The 18,402-nt window shown below is 44.8% G+C and overlaps 1 protein-coding gene across 2 annotated transcripts in view; it reads right to left on the bottom strand.

Moving 5' to 3' along the window:
• TMPRSS6 (transmembrane serine protease 6) overlaps positions 1 to 18,402 on the bottom strand; it is a 214,715-nt gene that overhangs the window by 113,411 nt on the left and 82,902 nt on the right. For both annotated transcript variants that reach the window (XM_040359433.1, XM_040359432.1), the window contains one exon: positions 1,255 to 1,391. In XM_040359433.1, coding sequence (XP_040215367.1) covers positions 1,255 to 1,391 — 137 coding nt within the window. The remainder of the gene's footprint in view (positions 1 to 1,254; positions 1,392 to 18,402) is intronic.

Genomic DNA, 18,402 nt, shown 5'->3' with positions numbered 1-18,402 from the left:
ATTTTTTAATTTTGGATCCAATTACCTAAAGGTTAAATTCATATTTTATCTTTCAATATTTCTTCATATTTATTCTTCAATAATTCCTCATTGATGTATGTATACCCTTTTAAAACAACAAAGTATGACTATGCACCCCGTTTTTGTTTTGATTGTGTAAGTACCTTGATGACAGGTGAGTTCTGGGAACATTGTAAATGTAGGTATTTATTAATCAGTAGACATGTGCACAACAAAAAAAAAGTTTTTTTTTTGTTTCATTTCGTCTCATTCTGTAGATTCGTAAAGATTCGTAATTTCGTAAGACGCAAGTTTTCCTGTTCGGACCCGTTTGTATTCCGTAAGACACAAGTTTTCCTATTCGGACCCGTTCGTATTTCGTAAGACGCACGTTTTCCTATCAGGAACCGTTTGTATTTCGTAAGACGCAAGTTTTCCTATTCGGACAGGTTCGTATTTTCATAACAGTTTTATTTTCGTTTATACTGAATGATTCGTAATTCTTACTAATTTATTTTCGTTGATTCGAAATCCGTAATTTTGTTAGATAATAATTTTCATCTAATGGATTCATAAATTTGTATATTCGTAAATACATTGCGGTGCGGTCATTCGCAATCTCGTATTTTAGTTTAATTTTCAACACCTAATCCATATTAAGATAGACTTTCACTGTCCAATGTGACTCAGCACAAAATAGATAAGCTGATTGGCTAAGATATTAAGTAAGATACATCACTAACTACACTGCCCAGTGCCCATTCGAAAGAACGATAAAAAAAAAGGATTTACAAAACACAGAAATGAAAATACGAACAGACAAAGGATTTAAAATTCCTGAAATGCATGCAAGATTTTAAAGGATACCCTGTGCAGAAAACAAAAAATACAGCATGGGGTCACCCCAAAAATCTGAGCAAGCAGCCTGGATTGCCAGAGGGGAAAGGGTAGTGAGCATGCACCACCCTTGCTCCTGAATCATACCAGGCCACATGTCTTCAGCATTGGGGAGCAGAAGGGGCCAGTTAAAGCATGTCACTCGGACACAGCGCATTTCAGATCTGCAGGAGGGCTCTGTGATTGGCCCTCCAGATCACATGACGGCTGTGTCCAATCACAAAAAAAACGTTAATGTTGGTTTAAGAGTTTTCCCTCTGCCATTTAATAGATTTAATCCTTAAGATTTTGTTAAAAACTATGTCTAGTTTCCTGGCTCAAGTCTAATATTTTTACTCATCTGCTTGCTCTTCTCACTTTTGCTGGGCACAGACTGTGCTGTAAGTATGAATGGGTCATAATAGCTGTATGTTCCCTGCTTCCAGACAACCAGCATTGAACTCCCAGAAGACAGCACTTCAGACAACGGCTCCTGCCCACTGCAGCCATAATACCTGAAAAAGAAAAGCAGATATACATTCTCAGAGGGCAAACATCATTTCATTATTCAGTGCAAAAATGTTACTGCAATAGTGGCAGAAAGTAATTGCTGCCTATCTAACATTATGCTAACATTATTAACTTTTAGTCCTGACACATAGGGGCAGATTCACATACAATTGCATGGGCGCAGCGTATGTGAGATACGCTACGCCGCTGTAATTTACTTTTTGAAGCTTTGAATCCACAAATAATTTAAGTTACGGCGGCGTAGTCTATCTCTCGCGGCGTAACGGCGCGTAATTCAAATCGGGCGAGTAGGGGGCGTGTTTCATTTAAATGAAGCGCGTCCCCGCGCCGAACGAACTGCGCATGCGCCGTCCCTAAATTTCCCGCCGTGCATTGCGCTAAATGACGTCGCAAGGAAGTCATTTTTTTTTACATGGACGTTAATTACGTCCATCCCGATTCACGGACGACTTACACAAACAAAAAAAAAATTCAAATTATACGCGGGAACGATGGCCATACTTAACATTGAGTACGCCACCAAATAGCAGCTTTAACTATACGCCGAAAAAAGCCGACTAGAGACGACGTAAAAAAATGCGACGGCCGCTCCTACATTCGTGGTTCCCTCGGAAATAGCTCATTTGCATACTCAACGCGAAAAACGACGGGAACGCCACCCAGCGGACGCCAAAGTATTGCATCTAAGATCCGAAGGCGTACGAAGACGTACGCCTGTCGGATCTAACCCAGATGCCGTCGTATCTTGTTTGGAGGATTCAAAAGAAAGATATGATGTGGGAAATTTGAAAGTACGCCGGCGTATCAGTAGATACGCCGGCGTACTCTCTTTGTGGATCTGCCCCATACTATTTCTACAAGAATAGCACCAGCTGTGATCTGGACTTTGCACTCACATTGCTAACATGTACTCTTTTACAGAAGCCTTTACCAAGAATTTTTAATCCTCCATGGGGTTAGGACTTTAAAAGCTCAAAAAGGTATTTGTTTTTCTTATAAAAATGTATACATTTTATTAAAGATACAGTAAAATTGGGTACACAGAACAATATTTAAAATTCCATATAGTAAAGCAAACACAGGATCATATAATATGATACATATAGACTAATGCAGAGGTCGCAAATTGAGTCCAACACATTTCAAAGTCAACTGGCTACTTCTTCAGGGACAACTGTGAATATTATGGTGTGATAAAGTGTTCTTAAACAAGTGGAAATGAAAAGCGATCATATAAAAACAACATGTGAAACCACACATTTGCCACCGTCTTCATAGACCAACTGCCACTCCCCAAGTCACGTAGTGAGGGAGGGAGAAAGAGAGGATGCAGTTCCTTGGCCAGAGTGGGCCAGTCAGGTGTGCACTGAGACCACTTCACATTGAAGCATAAAGCTCCAAAGTAGTTGTTTTTAAAAAAAAGGGGTAGTAGCTTTTGTACATCGAAAAAGGTAACTAAAAGTACATCGAAAAAGGTAACTAAAGGCTCAGTGTGAATTAATGATTGGATAAGATCTATACAGCATGTCTATAGAAAGGCAGCACTTTCTTTTACAGAAATGACACATATTTTAAGCAGTTTTTCTACAAGGACAAATTTATAATTTTTCACACATATTAAAACCTATAAAAACCTATAAAAAAAAATACTTTAAACCCCCAATGTTAACTTTTCTGGAAACACCGGACCTGTAGAGGAAAGTAGTGGCAGTTGCAATATTTTATGTCACACAATATTTGTGTAGCGCCTGTGTACTTTTCAGTACAGGTGCTATACTAAATTTAGTTGGGGGATGAGAGAGTTACCTTGCTCTCATCCATGTTGTTTTACTAAATTGGATTTTGTCAGTTCTGGGCTGTCCTGTGGGTCGTCCTGTGTCCTGGAGCTGTAGTTACGCCTCTGGGGACAGGTGGCGCCAGAGGGGTCCGGGCGGAGCCGCTTCTTCCCAGCAGCCAATTGGAGGAGTGTTTCCCCCGCGGGGCATGCTGGGGAGGAGTATTTCTGTGGCAGATGCCGGACAATTTTGACACATTTTTGGGACCATTGTCATTTTCACAGCAAAAAATGCATTTAAATTGCATTGTTTATTGTGAAAATGACAGTTGCAGTTTGGGAGTTAACCACAGGGGGCGCTGAAGGAGTTATGTTTCACTTAGTGCGTGTTTACAACTGTAGGGGGGTGTGGCTGTAGGTCTGACGTCATTGATTGTGTCTCCCTATAAAAGGTATGACACATTCGATGCAGCCGGCGCAGTGAAGCATGGGGAAGCCGTGTTTACATACGGCTCTCCCCGTTCTTCAGCTCCGGGGAGCGATCGCGAGTGGGTGGCTAGAAATTAATAGCCGCCCCCTCATCCCGGATCGCTCCCAGACAGGGACGTCTGCCTGTACATGCCATTCCATGGACGTATATGTACATGCGGCGGTCGTTAAGTGGTTACGTTTTTGTACCACTTTTACTATTTTAGAAACTTGTAGGGAGGGACTAAAGTGCACAGTAGACTGACTCTGAATTCCAGTTCATGCCAGTGAGAAGTTCCATTCCAGGCTGGTTGGACAACAGTTGGAGAATACCCCGTGACTGCTGATCTTGTCTTCAGGTCTCCGACACAAAGACAAATGGTGCATCGTCCTCCAGACCCCTACAACTGGATTTTGCGTCAACATCCACCTGGAGGTATCTCCATTATTAATTACATATACCGGGTATACTGTATGTGCATTTTTCCACCAGGACTCCTATTGGGTCCTTTGCTGATAATACCTGTTTGTACTTTTGATGTAGGCACTGTTATTAATCTCTTCTTATATAAAGCTTGTATCATTTCTTTACTGGTGTGCATCTATATACTTATGGTTAAAATGATATGCTGGTTGCAGTAGTGCTTCTGCTCTCAATTACTTTGTTTAGATTCCTGATTCATTTCCCAGGAAAGAAATCCCCTCTGTTCACAGACGCCACGTCCAGTGTTGCCAACTACCAGATTGAAATTTACTGACACGACACCCAAAATTTACTGGCATGGGCAAGTTTTTACTGACATATGCAAAAGTTACAAAATTACAGTTTTAAGTGCAAATTTCAGTATTTAGGCCACAAACAAGTTACAATATGCAATTAGCAAAGTGATTGCAAGTAGATATTTAGGCAAAAACATATTTCTTATTTTATTTTTTTTATTTTCGATATTGTAAATATATAGTAAATAAGTAGCTCAGGGACAGGGATCAAGAGGGCAAGAAATTCGAATGGGTGGCACACACACATGAAATCGACTCTCACAGTGACACTGACAGCAGTGTGCAGCAGCACAGATGACGATGGCAACTCACCAACATGAAACGTCCCCTCCTGAGTCACAGTGACACTCTCTCTCTATGGCGGGTGGTCCCTTCAGTCCACTACTGGCTTACATTCCTTCTGTCCTGCAGACCTGGACATGAGGTTCTGGCTGCTCCATTCCCTTGCACCATGACTTCACGTGACACACAGCCAGCACAGTCCAAACACACTGTAGCAGGCACTCGGATGGTCTCGGCCAAGCGTCACAGCCATATTTTTTACTGGCAACCTTTTTCTTTTACTGACAGGATAAAAGTGCCCATTTTTTTACTGGCGGTTGGCAACACTGGCCACGTCCTGGGTGGAGGCACTGCCAGCTTTATTAACGAACCTACTCTTTTACTTAGCAAAGGTTCTGGTTCTCTTATTTGCCTATAGGTTTAGTGTGATATCCTGTATGGGAGGGCCATATCTCATACAATAAATCCCCCAAAAAGGGGGCTACATGTGTATACTGCTCACAGCACATGACAAGTACAGTCTACACCCTTGCTACACTCCCAGCATCCAGAAAATGTCAAGAGTGCTGCATGCATGAGGAAGTTGTATCATCAGTGGTTACTCAAAGACAGGGCTGGTGCAAGGATTGACCTGCCCATGTGACAGGAGTCGGCGCTATAAAGCAAGCCTCAGCTCTTCTTCCTCTAGTACCGGCTCCGTTCTTCACACTGATGCTCTGGGATGGCGAGTCAGGAACACCAAAATCAGGACTTACCAGCCCACCATCCCAGAGCAGGAGGTGGTGAGCCACATCAGAGGGCAAGCAGTTGGGCACCCCTGCTGTAAGGAATGCATTGTGTGTAAGGCAGAGCTGGCTGTACCGGGATGATCACCAGAGAGTCTCTAAGAGAGACAGACAGGTCGGTCACTGATGATCATAGAGACGCACAGTGGCAGGAGAAGTTTGTTTCTGTTCAGTTGGGAGACTTGGGACAGGTCCTCCAGGCTCCAGTGCTGTACTGTGCCTCTAATTACACTATCGGTCAGACGGAGCGGCTGCAGCCTGAAGAGGGGACGCGGAGGGAAACCAGTGGCTGTGTGCCCTAATCTGCAGAGCGCCCTAGGCGGCTGCCCTGTTTGTCTAGTGGTAGCACCAGCCCTGCACAAAGGCCAAAGAAAGAAGATTCTAGATTTGGAGAAGCTGGCAGCGATGTGGTCGGAGACTTTAAGCTGTCATTACTGGACAGGTACATTTGTCATTAAAAACTGTCCCTTGCCTACTCTTTAAAGTGTTTGTAAACCTCAGACATGAAATATGAACAAAGCATATTTCTCTAAAGAGGATATATTGAATCTCTGTCCGGGATTCAGAGAGATTGTCGTATCTTTAGTGCGGCTTAGCCGAACGAACGGCGCATGCGCGCGCATGCGTGCGCATGCTCACAATCACGTCAAATTTACTCCATAACATACGCCGGCTCAATGCCTGTGACGTGAACGTAACCTTCGCCCAGCCCCATTCACATACGACTTACGTAAACGTAAACGACGTAAAAATATACGCTTGTTCCGACGTCCATACTTTGCATTACCTGCGCCTCATATAGCAGGGGTAACTTTACGCCGGATGTAAGCCTTATGTAAATGGCGTAGCTAAATCCGACGGGCGCAAGTACGTTTGTGAATCGGCGTATCTAGGTAATTTGCATATTTGACGCGTAAATCTACGAAAGCGCCCCTTGCGGCCAGCGTAAATATGCACCCAAGATACGACGGCGTAGGAGACTTACGTCGGTCGTATCTTGGCCAAATTCAGGCGTATCTGGTTTCCAGAATACGCTTAAAGATACAACGGCGCACATTTGGACTTACGCCGGCGTATCTGGAGATACGTCATCGTAAGTCCTTTCTGAATCCCAGCCTTTGTGTATAACCTGAGGCCATTCACTCCCCTGGGCATATGTTAAGATTTACAACCACTTTAAAAAACAATTGTGAGTGAATTTGAATGCCAAAGTACCGTACTTTCCATTATTCAAACAGGATGCAGATAGTAATACAAATGTGCAGAGGTTCAGATATTTTCCTACTTTATTTAAAACTAAAAACAAAACAAAAAAATGTTTGGCATGTTAGGCCCTAGAGAGTCATGGTCACCTCAGGTCAACAATGGCTCCATAAATCGTCCAATTGGCCCACTGGGAACCCCCACTCTCCGGGTGTCAGCAGCAAGGGTCCAGTTTTAGTATCAAGAGAAAAAAAGCAAGTCATCAAATTCTGTTTACTTCTTAAAATATTAACATGCAGCCTCAATTATATAGACAAGCATACTTGGAGTAAAATTACAAAGAAACAATGCCATTATATTACAATCGATACAAGAAAATAATGGGAAAGACGTGAGATCTTTTCAGGGGAGTGAAACCTTGATTTCCCCCTAGTGTTAACCTATTCCCTGCCAATGACATTTATACAGTAATCGGTGCATATTTATAGCACTGTTCGCTGTATAAATGTCAATGGTCTCAAAATAGTGTCAAAAGTGTCCGATCTGTCCGCTGCAATATCGCAGTCCTGACAAAAATCGCAGATAACCGCCATTACTAATAAAAAAAAAATCATAAATATTTCCCCTATTTTGTAAGTGCTACAACTTTTGCGCAAACCAATCACTGCACGCTTATTGCGCTTTTTTTTACCAAAAATATGTAGAAGAATACATATCGGCCTAAACTGAGAAACTTTTTTTTTTTTGGGGGGGGATTTTTATTATAGCAAAAAGTTAAAAATATTATATAATTTGCAGTCTTTTTTTGTTTATAGCGCAAAAAATTAAAACCGCAGAGGTGATCAAATACCACCAAAATAAAGCTCTATTTGTGGGGGGAAAAAATTATCAACATTTCATTGGGGTACAGTGTTGTATGACCGCGCAATTGTCATTCAAAACGTGACAGCGCTGAAAGCTGAAAATTGGCCCAGGCCGGAAGGGAGTGAAAATGCCTGGTATTGAAGTGGTTAACATGCATATTATTTACTTTCCTTGTGAATACACCCAAAAGCCTTGAAACTTTGCCACCATCTTGCATGTAATATCAGCATCTTCAACAGTAATTAAAGTGGCGCTCTATTGTATTATACAATGAGAAATGAGACATCCCTCTACATTCATAGAGGTTGCCCATCCAAATTCAACACAATTTGGCATTGATGGCTTCAAGCCCCTGAAACTTGTTCTTAATTAGGAGCTCCCTTTGTAACTCTTTTACTGCTTCTTCATCACTGTCACCAGTAGTATTGATGTACATGTGATTTTACGTGTTTACTTTCCAAAGCGGATGCTTAAAGTGGAACTTCAGTATTTTTTTCAAGTTTCCATTTATTAAATACTGTGCCCTTGTTGTTTAAACTTTAGATAGTTAAAAAAATTATTCTGCCAGTAAATACCTTATACAGCCCACTTCCTGTTTCTTGTCTAGTCATTAGCCTAGGCTTATGACATCATGCACAGCTTTCTCTCTCTCGTTTGCCAGGAAGGGAGGGGGGATGAGTCATAAGAGGGCCAATGAAAGCTGCAGGGCTGCAGAGCTGGAGGTGAGCCTCGGTGTGTCTGTGTAAATCCAGGAAGTGAACAGGCAGCAGCTTCAGCCACAGTTAAAATGGATGCAACCAGACCTATACATCACAGTATATATAAAATATGCAAAGTGGTTGGAGGGAAGTTTCAGAATGGCAAAAATGTTTTTATTACAAATTATGTGAGCAGACTGCAGTTGCTCTTTAATGCTTAAATGACCACTTTCTTTTATATGTTAATTTGTGCCTTGTAATATCTCATTAATGTTAAAACATTAGCAGCTGATTACGACAAGAAGGTGTCTAGAAATGCAGTGCAATACAGTTTGTTGTGTAAAGGGCTGCATAGCCCATGATACCCATGCTGGCCTCTATCCACAATAGCACCTACAATGGGCACGTGAGCATCAGAAGTGGACCACGGAGCAATTGAAGCTGGTGGCCCCGTCTGACGAATCACTTTCTTTAACATCATGTGGATGGCTGGGTGTGTGCGTGTGCCGCTTACCTGGGGAAGGGATGGCACCAGGATGCAGTATGGGAAGAAGGCAAGCCAACAGAGGCAGTGTGATTCTTTGGGCAATGTTCTACTGAGAAACCTTGGGTCCTGCAATTCATGTAGATATTACTGTGGAGTCCATGCCTCAATGGGTCCTGGTGGCAGTTAATGATGGGATGTGGGGTTCCAGCACCTTGCACCTCTGGACCCATTTACATTACACAGCACCTTGCACCTCTGGACCCCTTTACATTACACAGCACCTTGCACCTCTGGACCCCTTCACATTACACAGCACCTTGCACCTCTGGACCCCTTTACATTACACAGCACCCTGGACCCCTTTACATTACATAGCACCGCACCTATGGACCCTTTTACATTACACAGGATCCTGCACCTCTGGACCCCTTTACATTACATAGCACTGCACCTTTGGACCCCTTTTCATCACACAGCCCCCCACAGTTTGTTACACAGACACCCCCTGCTTTTCTGGACCCCCTGCATGTTACACAGACCTACCTACAGTACAGACCCCCCCTTACAGTACAGACCTCTTCCCTACAGTGCAGACCCCCTCCCTACAGTACAGACCCCCCCTACATTACAGACCCCCCTCTACAATACAGACCCCCCTACATTACAGACCCCCCCTACATTACAGACCCCCTCTACAATACAGACCTCCTCTACAATACAGACCCCCCTACATTACAGAACCCCCTACAATACAGAACCCCCCCTACATTTCAGACCCCCCTACAATACAGACCCCCTACAATACAGACCCCTCTACAATACAGAACCCCCCCCTACATTGCAGACCCCCCTACAATACAGATCCCCTACATTACAGACCCCCCTACAATACAGACCCCCCTACAATACAGAACCCACCTACAATACAGAACCCCCTACATTTCAGATCCCCCTACAATACAGAACCCCCCCCACATTACAGACCCCCTACAATACAGAACCCCCCTACAATACAGAACCCCCCCACATTACAGACCCCCCTACAATACAGAACCCCCTACATTTCAGACCCCCCTACAATACAGAATCCCTCTACATGTCAGACCCCCCTACAATACAGAACCCCCTACAATACAGACCCCCCTACATTACAGACCCCCCTACAATACAGAACCCCCCTACAATACAGAACCCCCCTACATTACAGACCCCCCTACAATACAGACCCCCTACAATACAGAACCCCCCTACATTATGGCCCCCCCTACATTTCAGACCCCCCTACAATACAGAACCCCCCTACATTTCAGACCCCCCTACAATACAGAACCCCCCTACATTTCAGACCCCCCTACAATACAGAACCCCTCTACATTTCAGAACCCCCTACATTACAGAACCCCCTACAATACTGACCCCCCTACATTACAGACCCTCCTACAGTACAGACCCCCCTACAATACAGAACCCCCCTACATTACAGACCCCCCTACAATACAGACCCCCCTACAATACATAACCCCCCTACATTACGGACCCCCCTACAATACAGAACCCCTCTACATTTCAGACCCCCCTACAATATAGAACCCCCCTACAATACAGAACCCCCCTACATTACAGACCCCCCTACAATACAGAACCCCCCTACATTTCAGACCCCCCCTACAATACAAAACCCCTCTACATTTCAGACCCCCTACAATACAGAACCCCCCTACAATACAGACCCCCCTACATTACAGACCCCCCTACAATACAGAATCCCCCTACATTACAGACCCCCCTACAATACAGACCCCCTTACAATACAGAACCCCCTACATTGTGGACCTCCCTACATTTCAGACCCCCTACAATACAGAACCCCCCTACATTTCAGACTCCCCCTACAATACAGAACCCCCCTACATTACAGACCCCCCCTACAATACAGAACCCCTCTACATTTCAGATCCCCCTACAATACAGAACCCCCGCTACATCACAGATCCCCCTACAATACAGAACCCTCCTACAATACAGAACCCCCTACATTACAGACCCCCCTACAATACAGAACCTCCCTCTACATTACAGACCCCCTACAATACAGAACCCCCTACATTTCAGACCACCCCTACAATACAGAAACCCTGCTACAATACAGACCCCCATTCAGACCCATAATGTACCTAAGATCAGCACGGAACTGCATGTCGGGTCCCCTCCCCCTGTGTAGACATAAAGGAGGAGAGGGAGGCAGCTTTACTCTGCTCGGCTGTGTGAGGCAGCCAAGCCGAGACTGATCAGATCATCAGAGCCGCGGCCACCGTGCCAGAGAGAAGGGGATCGTTGCGGGTGCCGGCCCCCGAATGTGCCGACGGGTGTCACTCGAGTGCGGCTCCAACTCACAGCCGAGAATGGGCTGGGTGGAGACATGACATGCGTACCGGCGGCCAGGAGGCCGCCACGGCCCACCGGGCATATGCCGGTATGCCCTATGGCCAGTCCAGGCCTGGGTGTTCAGCATATTATGGCTGATCGGTGTATACATTTTTGAAAGCAGAGGCCCTGTGGAATAAAATAGTGACTGTTCCAAAGGTTTTTGTTGCAGGACATTTCTACAACTTTTCATTATAATTTCAGGCAAAAATGCACCAAAATGTATAAACTAAACTTTACTGCAGCCCTCGCCTGCTCGCATTTTGTGGGTGCAATTTAAGGGCTGGCGAGCTATGGCTGCCTGGGCGCGCACACGTGGGGGGGGGAGAAACAGCTGGCGGGGTTGGGTAGGAGCCGTTCATGAGGGGGAAGAGAGAGTAGAGCAGCAGATGATCAGAGCGTCACATCACAGCTTTAATTTAATTTCCTGTATGTTCCCCGCACTCGCCATAACATACAGCCCCTCTTCCTTGTCCAGGGACTTTGATAGACAGGTCCAATCCTGGGACGTGTGACGTATCTCACATTTCCTCGGCCAGGAGGCGGGGCTGTATGTGAAAGAGAGCAGCGGGAACATGCAGCAATTGAAATCAAAGTTGTGATGTTCCTCTGCGCTCTGATCATCCGGCCGGCAATCTCTATTCCCTTTCACAGGTAGGCTGCATTGGTGGACACAGGCTGCATTGGTGGACACAGGCAAGCTGCATTGGTGGACATGGGCAGGCTGCATTGGTAGACACAGGTTAAGCAGCATTGTTGGGCACATGTGAGGCTGTACTGATGGGCACAGATAAAGTTGTTGTTAATATTTATTTTTATAACTTAATTCTGCATAAAACTTTTAAGTGTCACTTTATGAGATATCTTATGAGGGTGTGTTAAGGGGCGGAATTAGAGGCGGGCAGGTTAGGGGGTTGGGTGGGGCAACTAGTGGTGAGTAACCCTTGAGGCCCATCTAGTAGATCAGGGCTTGAAATTTTGAGCCCAGTTTTTGTGTATACACTAAAATGTATTTCGGTGCACACAAACACAATAATATACCTATACGGGATAGTCGGAAAACACTGCAGGCAGTGGAAGAGGGTGGGGGTTTTGCTACAACAAAACAACAATACTAAGCTTACGGCTGCAGCAGCTACCTCTTAAATACCAGGACAAGTGGTTAATATAATATTTCTGTCTAATTTCCATGGTGTTTTATAACAGATAAAGCGCTTTACTGAATGTCATGTTCATGCTTGTCCAGAAGAAATTAAATCAGATAATAACAGAAAGCAATATACTGTATTTTCCTTGGTTTACCATTTTATTGACAGCAGGGGGAGCTAGAGTGTCAGCATGTGCTCTCTTAAAATAGTATGCACAGGCAACGTGAAAACAACACCCTGTTCAGTATGATTAGTAACCTTGTACCAATACTGCAATGCCCATTATTAAAGAAAAGCACAAACTGTTCCACAAGCACTTTGTATAGTACAAACTAAACCATTTTATGTAACCGTAGCATTGAGGGAGGACAAGAGCCAAAAAAAGCTTAAACTTTTTAATTGAAAAAATAAAATGTTACGACTAAGTATGATTTTAGAATTTTCTCCTGCTGTTAAAGGTCTCACAAAGGCAGCTTAGCACTGAGGAGTGCGGATGTGCGCACTGCATTCCTGTGCACATTATACATTTTGTATGGCTCAAATCGCATTATCATCAAAATGGCACAGAACCTTTTTTTCCCACCGCACCTGAATCTCATCGCATGGGTGTTCACACACCCATCTATGATCTGTTTTGGGGTGTCAATAATCTAACAGGGAGAGGACAGGGAGTGCCGAGAACACCGCTGGGGCTGGGACCAGTTCATACTCACACGACCATCTGCCAGACCAGGGAGACCCATATTTTAGAGGTGCAGCACACCCAAGTAGTGGCGGTCGGGCAGCGGCCGCAGGGTGCATTGGCTACAGAAACACTCAGTCCGGTACTTAAACAGGCAGAGGGGGCTTGATGGGCCCAGCTGGGGTCATCCAGTTTGTCAAGTGAGGAGGAACCAGGGATCATTGACGCAGGGTCACCCCCAATTTGAGTGCGGATTTGGGTCCCTAAAAGAGGGAATTGGTGAATGGGAATCAGAGGTCCTCCAAGTTCCAGTTCACTTAGTGAAGAGACTGAGGAAGTGCTTCTTTGCATGAGGTGTGTGAGGAATCTTGCCTATGCAACAAGGGTTTCAGATCTATCCCCACCCTGCACATGGGCCCGGGCCAGGGCCGCCTTAATAGCATCATAGGTCCCTGGGAAAAGTAATGCTCTGGGGCCCCTACAATGATGACAGTGAAGTTAAACAGACATTAAGTAGGTAGGAGGCAGACTGCCTCCCCTTTGCATCTATCACTCTCAGTGCCATCACGAGGCCCCCAAATTTGGGGCAACGTGGGCTCAAGGACCAGCTGCTTTGGGGAAGGCCCAGGGCCCTAATGCAGCTGGAAGCCCCTGGGCAGTGCCCAGGTGTGCCCTCTCATTAAGACAGCCCTCGCCCGGGCTCAGAATAATGCCTACTCCAGTCTGATCACTAAAGTGGAGACCTCATATACCCCACCTGGGAACAGTGATAGGCAGAAGCTTCCCAGGTTCACTCGGTTCCAAAGATGCATCCAGAGGAAGGAAGCTATGGAATATGAATGCGATTATCCCTATGCTCCTTGGGAAGTAATGAAAGAAATCGAAGGTAAGAGGGGAAATGAATGTGATGAAGCCGTTTGGCACTTCCTTTATGTCCCTAAGCCACACAGGAACCAGTCTAAGCCTCAGTTATGGGAGACCTTCCTATCCATATATATTGACCATATGGAGGTAAATTGTCCAGATGGAAAAAGCCAAGCTTGGGCTCAGTATCTTCGGTCCTGGAGGAAAGATTGTCCAGATGCCACACCCTGTTTATTACTTCTGAGTCTGCAACTTGCTTGGTTAGTTGAAAAGACTGTTTGTTATAAAGGGGCTGTTGAGCCCGAAGAAGTTGCCACAATTATCATGTTGCTGTTGGGGCTAAAAAATCCCCTTTCCCAAATCCCCATCCCTTCTATCCTTGCAAATAGAGGAGGGGGCTACTGAAGGTGATATTGGTTCACCACTTGAGAGAAAAGAACTTCTACTGCCAAAGAACTTCTCCTGTTTGAGCCAGGGGCTGCTACCTGAAGGGGGTAAACCCCCCTAGTTACTAAAGACACATTGCGGAAAAACTTTGCTAAGGACACTTTGCGAAGATCCTTTGAGCCATGGGTCATCATAGTTGCTAAAGTAATCTTGAGCTAAAGACACTTTTTCGAAGATTTTTTTAGGCCAGTGGACCACTACAGTGTTGAAGGAGAATTGTGAATTGCTGCCAAGATGAAAGGGCAGTAATTCAATTATTCTTCAGGGGCGGTGCCAGAGAGGAGGACTCCCTTGAAGCATTTCTACAAACACCCACAAGTAGGCAAGCTATTGCTTAGGCTCTAGCAATGACACTTGGCCACAAGGAGAAGATGTGTTGCCACAGTGCTGCAGAAAAAGGGGACACTGAGAGCATCAGTCGAATAGACTCTGCACAACTTCATCCTAGCTTGTGGGTCTGGCTAGAATAGGAAAGTCAGCACCCTGGTAATTGAGAGGGACTTTGCCTATTGTTAGTCATGTGGTTCCCGGATGGAACAAGTACAGTGTATGTTTAGTTAGTTAAAAGAGCAGGTTGTTCTGTTTGTCTATTACAGGAACACAACATGACGACAAGTCAAGAGTTGCTGGACACATTGGCTATCTCTACATGAATGTTAGTGATAGGGATTGTTCAGGTGAGAAGGTTGCCTCTGTAGAGAGGACAGTCTCACAGTAAGTACATAGAATGTATGGTTGCTATATGCTTGTGTATTTTCTTTGCAGGCCCGCAAGGAGTCTTTATGCCTCGGCCAAAATTGTCCATGACAAGTGTCTGTATACGTGTAAAAATTGTATTTCTAGTATAGTTAGGGGGTTTAACCATTCTCCCTACCATAGGTGTGCGCAGCCTAATGCATTAGGGTGTGCACCCCAAAGCTCAAACATGAATATGTTTTACATGTATATTGTCCCGGTACATTAATCTCCCTGCTGGCACAGTGAAGGAGAAGCAAGTAAGCACTTTTCTTATGGCAGAACTACAGACAGAAGGCAGTGGGTGGACCCCAGTGGTGGCCCATCCATTAGGGCACCTGGGAGCCGCCCCCTCTCTCCAGGCCCCCTTCTATATGCATAATAGATAGATTCATGCATAACATTCATCTATCCATGGCCCCGCGGCCACCCCCTATTCATGCTTCCGGCCCCTTTCGGTGCCACAAGACTATGCTGTGAAGCCAACAGCGTCCTTGACAACAGATGACAGGTCAGAAGTAAAATTGCCCATCTCTGTACCAACCTACAGCTGGTCTTACTTACCTCCAGTTTTGGTATCTACAAAATGTATGAATCTGGTGCAATAATAGAACCACTTTGTAAAAGTGGTGCTATTAGGAATACCTGAATCTGCTGCACATGTTGGTAAAGCTACCATAATGGGCAGAAGGGCTTTGAGTATCGTTAGGGATTCATTGAATTCGTTCCATCATTTGCTACTTCTTTGCGGGCTCTTGACTTGTGGATCGCAAACTTCAACTGTATCTCTGCTTTCAACACAGACAGAAAGATGCTTTCTGTTACGTTTTGATTATTTTTAGGAGAAAATCAATATAAGAAGGCTAATGAAAGAGTAAAGAGTGGGAAAAAATTGCGCAACCATTCAGACATGTGTTCTGTTGCCGTTAGTGTATGGAACACCACTAGAAATGTAATTTCCCACTGTCTCACTAATTAAATGGGTCGTAAAGGTTCGTGTTTTTTCACCTTAATGCATCCTATGCATTAAGGTGAAAAAACATCTGACAGTTACGGCCCATCGTTTTACTTACCGGAGCCCGTTCACCTACTGCGCTTACCCCCGACGTCCTCGTCTCCGCTCAGTCTGGCAGTTGATTGGCTAGAGTGGATGGATTGATAGCAGCACAGACATTGGCTCGCGCTGCTGTCAATCACATCTAATGACACGGCGCGCCGGGGGCGGGGCCAAGTGATACAGTGAGCGGCTATAGCCACCAGCTGTATCATGGGAGCGCACCCACAAGAACTAACCCCCATGGGAGAGAGCTCCCATAAGGGGGTTAGTTCTTGTGGAGAGGGGCTGAGTCAGCCGCCGAGGGACCCCAGAAGACCAGGTTCGGGGCCACTCTGTGCAAAACGAGCTTCACAGTGGAGGTAAGTATAACATGTTTGTTATTTTAAAAAAATATATATCCTTTACAACCCTTTTAAGGGATGCAGACATGCAACTTGTCTCAGAACACTGAAACTGTATCAGGTGCTTGTAATGAACCAGAGTTCCCATTCAGAACAGAAAAAGGTGGGAATCTGCTACAAAGCTTGCTAAGGCTGATGCTTAGGTTTGGACTATTTTGCATAGTTGCATTGGTCAAGTTTGGACCAATGTATCTATGATGTGCCATGTCTGGACGATCCCTGTGGAATCTGGAAAGCACTGTAGTAGGCAACCTACCACAGTGACTGACACTAGCTTCTGGGTCTTGTGCCATTCAGGTGGAGAGGTGAGTTGGTGACATCACAAGCTCCATTTTGTCCAATCAGAGAACACTTTGCATTCATTGAGAAAATACCTAATGCTCTCTGAAAGGTGCCTGTGCTGAGCAAGTGACCTCCTGTGTTTACTAAGCAGCAGGCAGGCAATCGCCATGGGACCATTTAGCAGTAATCACTGTAGTAATGGTGCCTACTACCATGATTTCCAGCTTCCATACGAATCTTTCAGGTATGGCACATACAATACATACTTACATTGGTCCAAGCTGAACCAATATACCTATGAAATATAGTCCATGCACAATCTTCATCTTCAGCAGAGACTGGCCAAGAATCAATCCACCTATGGTCAGACTGGTTGTACCCAAGTCAATCTAGCCACTACCAGTAATTATTATGTTCTGCCAGTTGGGAAGGCCATCAACTGGCAGAACACAATAGCACTACAGGAGCGATTACCCAATCAACACTGACTGTCCTGATGGGGGAATCTAGTGATTTTCTTTCCTTCCGCCTAGGGTGGCGTAATTTGAAATTTCCCGCATCGTATCTTTGTTTTCCTCAAAACAAGATACAACGGCATCTCGGCTAGATCCAACAGGCGTACGTCTTAGTACGCCGTCGGATCTAATCTGCAATTTTTCGGGGGCCGCTAGATGGCGTTTCCGTCGAATTCCGCGTCGAGTATGCAAATTAGCTAGTTACGGCGATCCACGAACATAGGTCCGGCCGGGGCATTGTTTTTACGTCGTTTGCGTTCGGCTTTTTCCGTCGTATAGTTAAAGCTGCTATTCTGAGGCGTACTCAATGTTAAGTATGGCCGTCGTTCCCTCGTCCAATTTTGAAATTTTAACGTCGTTTGCGTAAGTCGTTCGCGAATAAGAGTTTGCGTAGAATGACGTCACCGTCGTAAGCATTGGCTGATACCCCCACGGACGGCGCATGCGCAGTTAAAAAAAAACGACGTTTACGTTGGGTCACGACGTATTTACATAAAACACGCCCCCATTACATCCATTTGAATTCCGCGCCCTTACGCCGCCAGAGGTACCCTATGCCGCCATAACTTACGGTGCAAATTCTTTGAGGATTCAAAATAAAATAAATATGTTACGGCGGCGTAGTGTATCTTAGATACGCTGCGCCCAGCACAAAGGTACGTGGATCTGGCCCTATGTCTTATCCACGTAAACTGGCCATAGATGGATAGAATTTCAAATGACAATTCTTACTAAAGGCCTTAGGAAGTTGTACAAAAATTGTCAGAACATTTGAATGTTGTTTTTAAAGATTTAATTTGCTTTTAACATTTGATTTTGGAATTAATAGACTTTACTGGACGAAAACCACATACACTGTTAGATCTTCATTCGTCCAAGAAAAATTTCCCATCCTTCTACTTTGAATATTTTCTAGTCACTGCAAAATGTATGTCTATTTAATCTTTAGAAAAACTAGCAAACTGGGAAAAAAATGTCCCTATGAATTTTCATTCGAAAATCCTATCCATCTATGGCCAGCTTTAAGGTTTAAATCAGCACTTTATTGTTGTGCCATAAATGTCACTGTTTCCTGGCATTTAGTGTATCTTTAATATAT

Source organism: Rana temporaria, chromosome 7 (genome assembly GCF_905171775.1).
Source record: "Rana temporaria chromosome 7, aRanTem1.1, whole genome shotgun sequence".
Lineage (NCBI taxonomy): Eukaryota > Metazoa > Chordata > Amphibia > Anura > Ranidae > Rana > Rana temporaria.
This window is presented reverse-complemented; position numbering and strand designations above follow the sequence as displayed.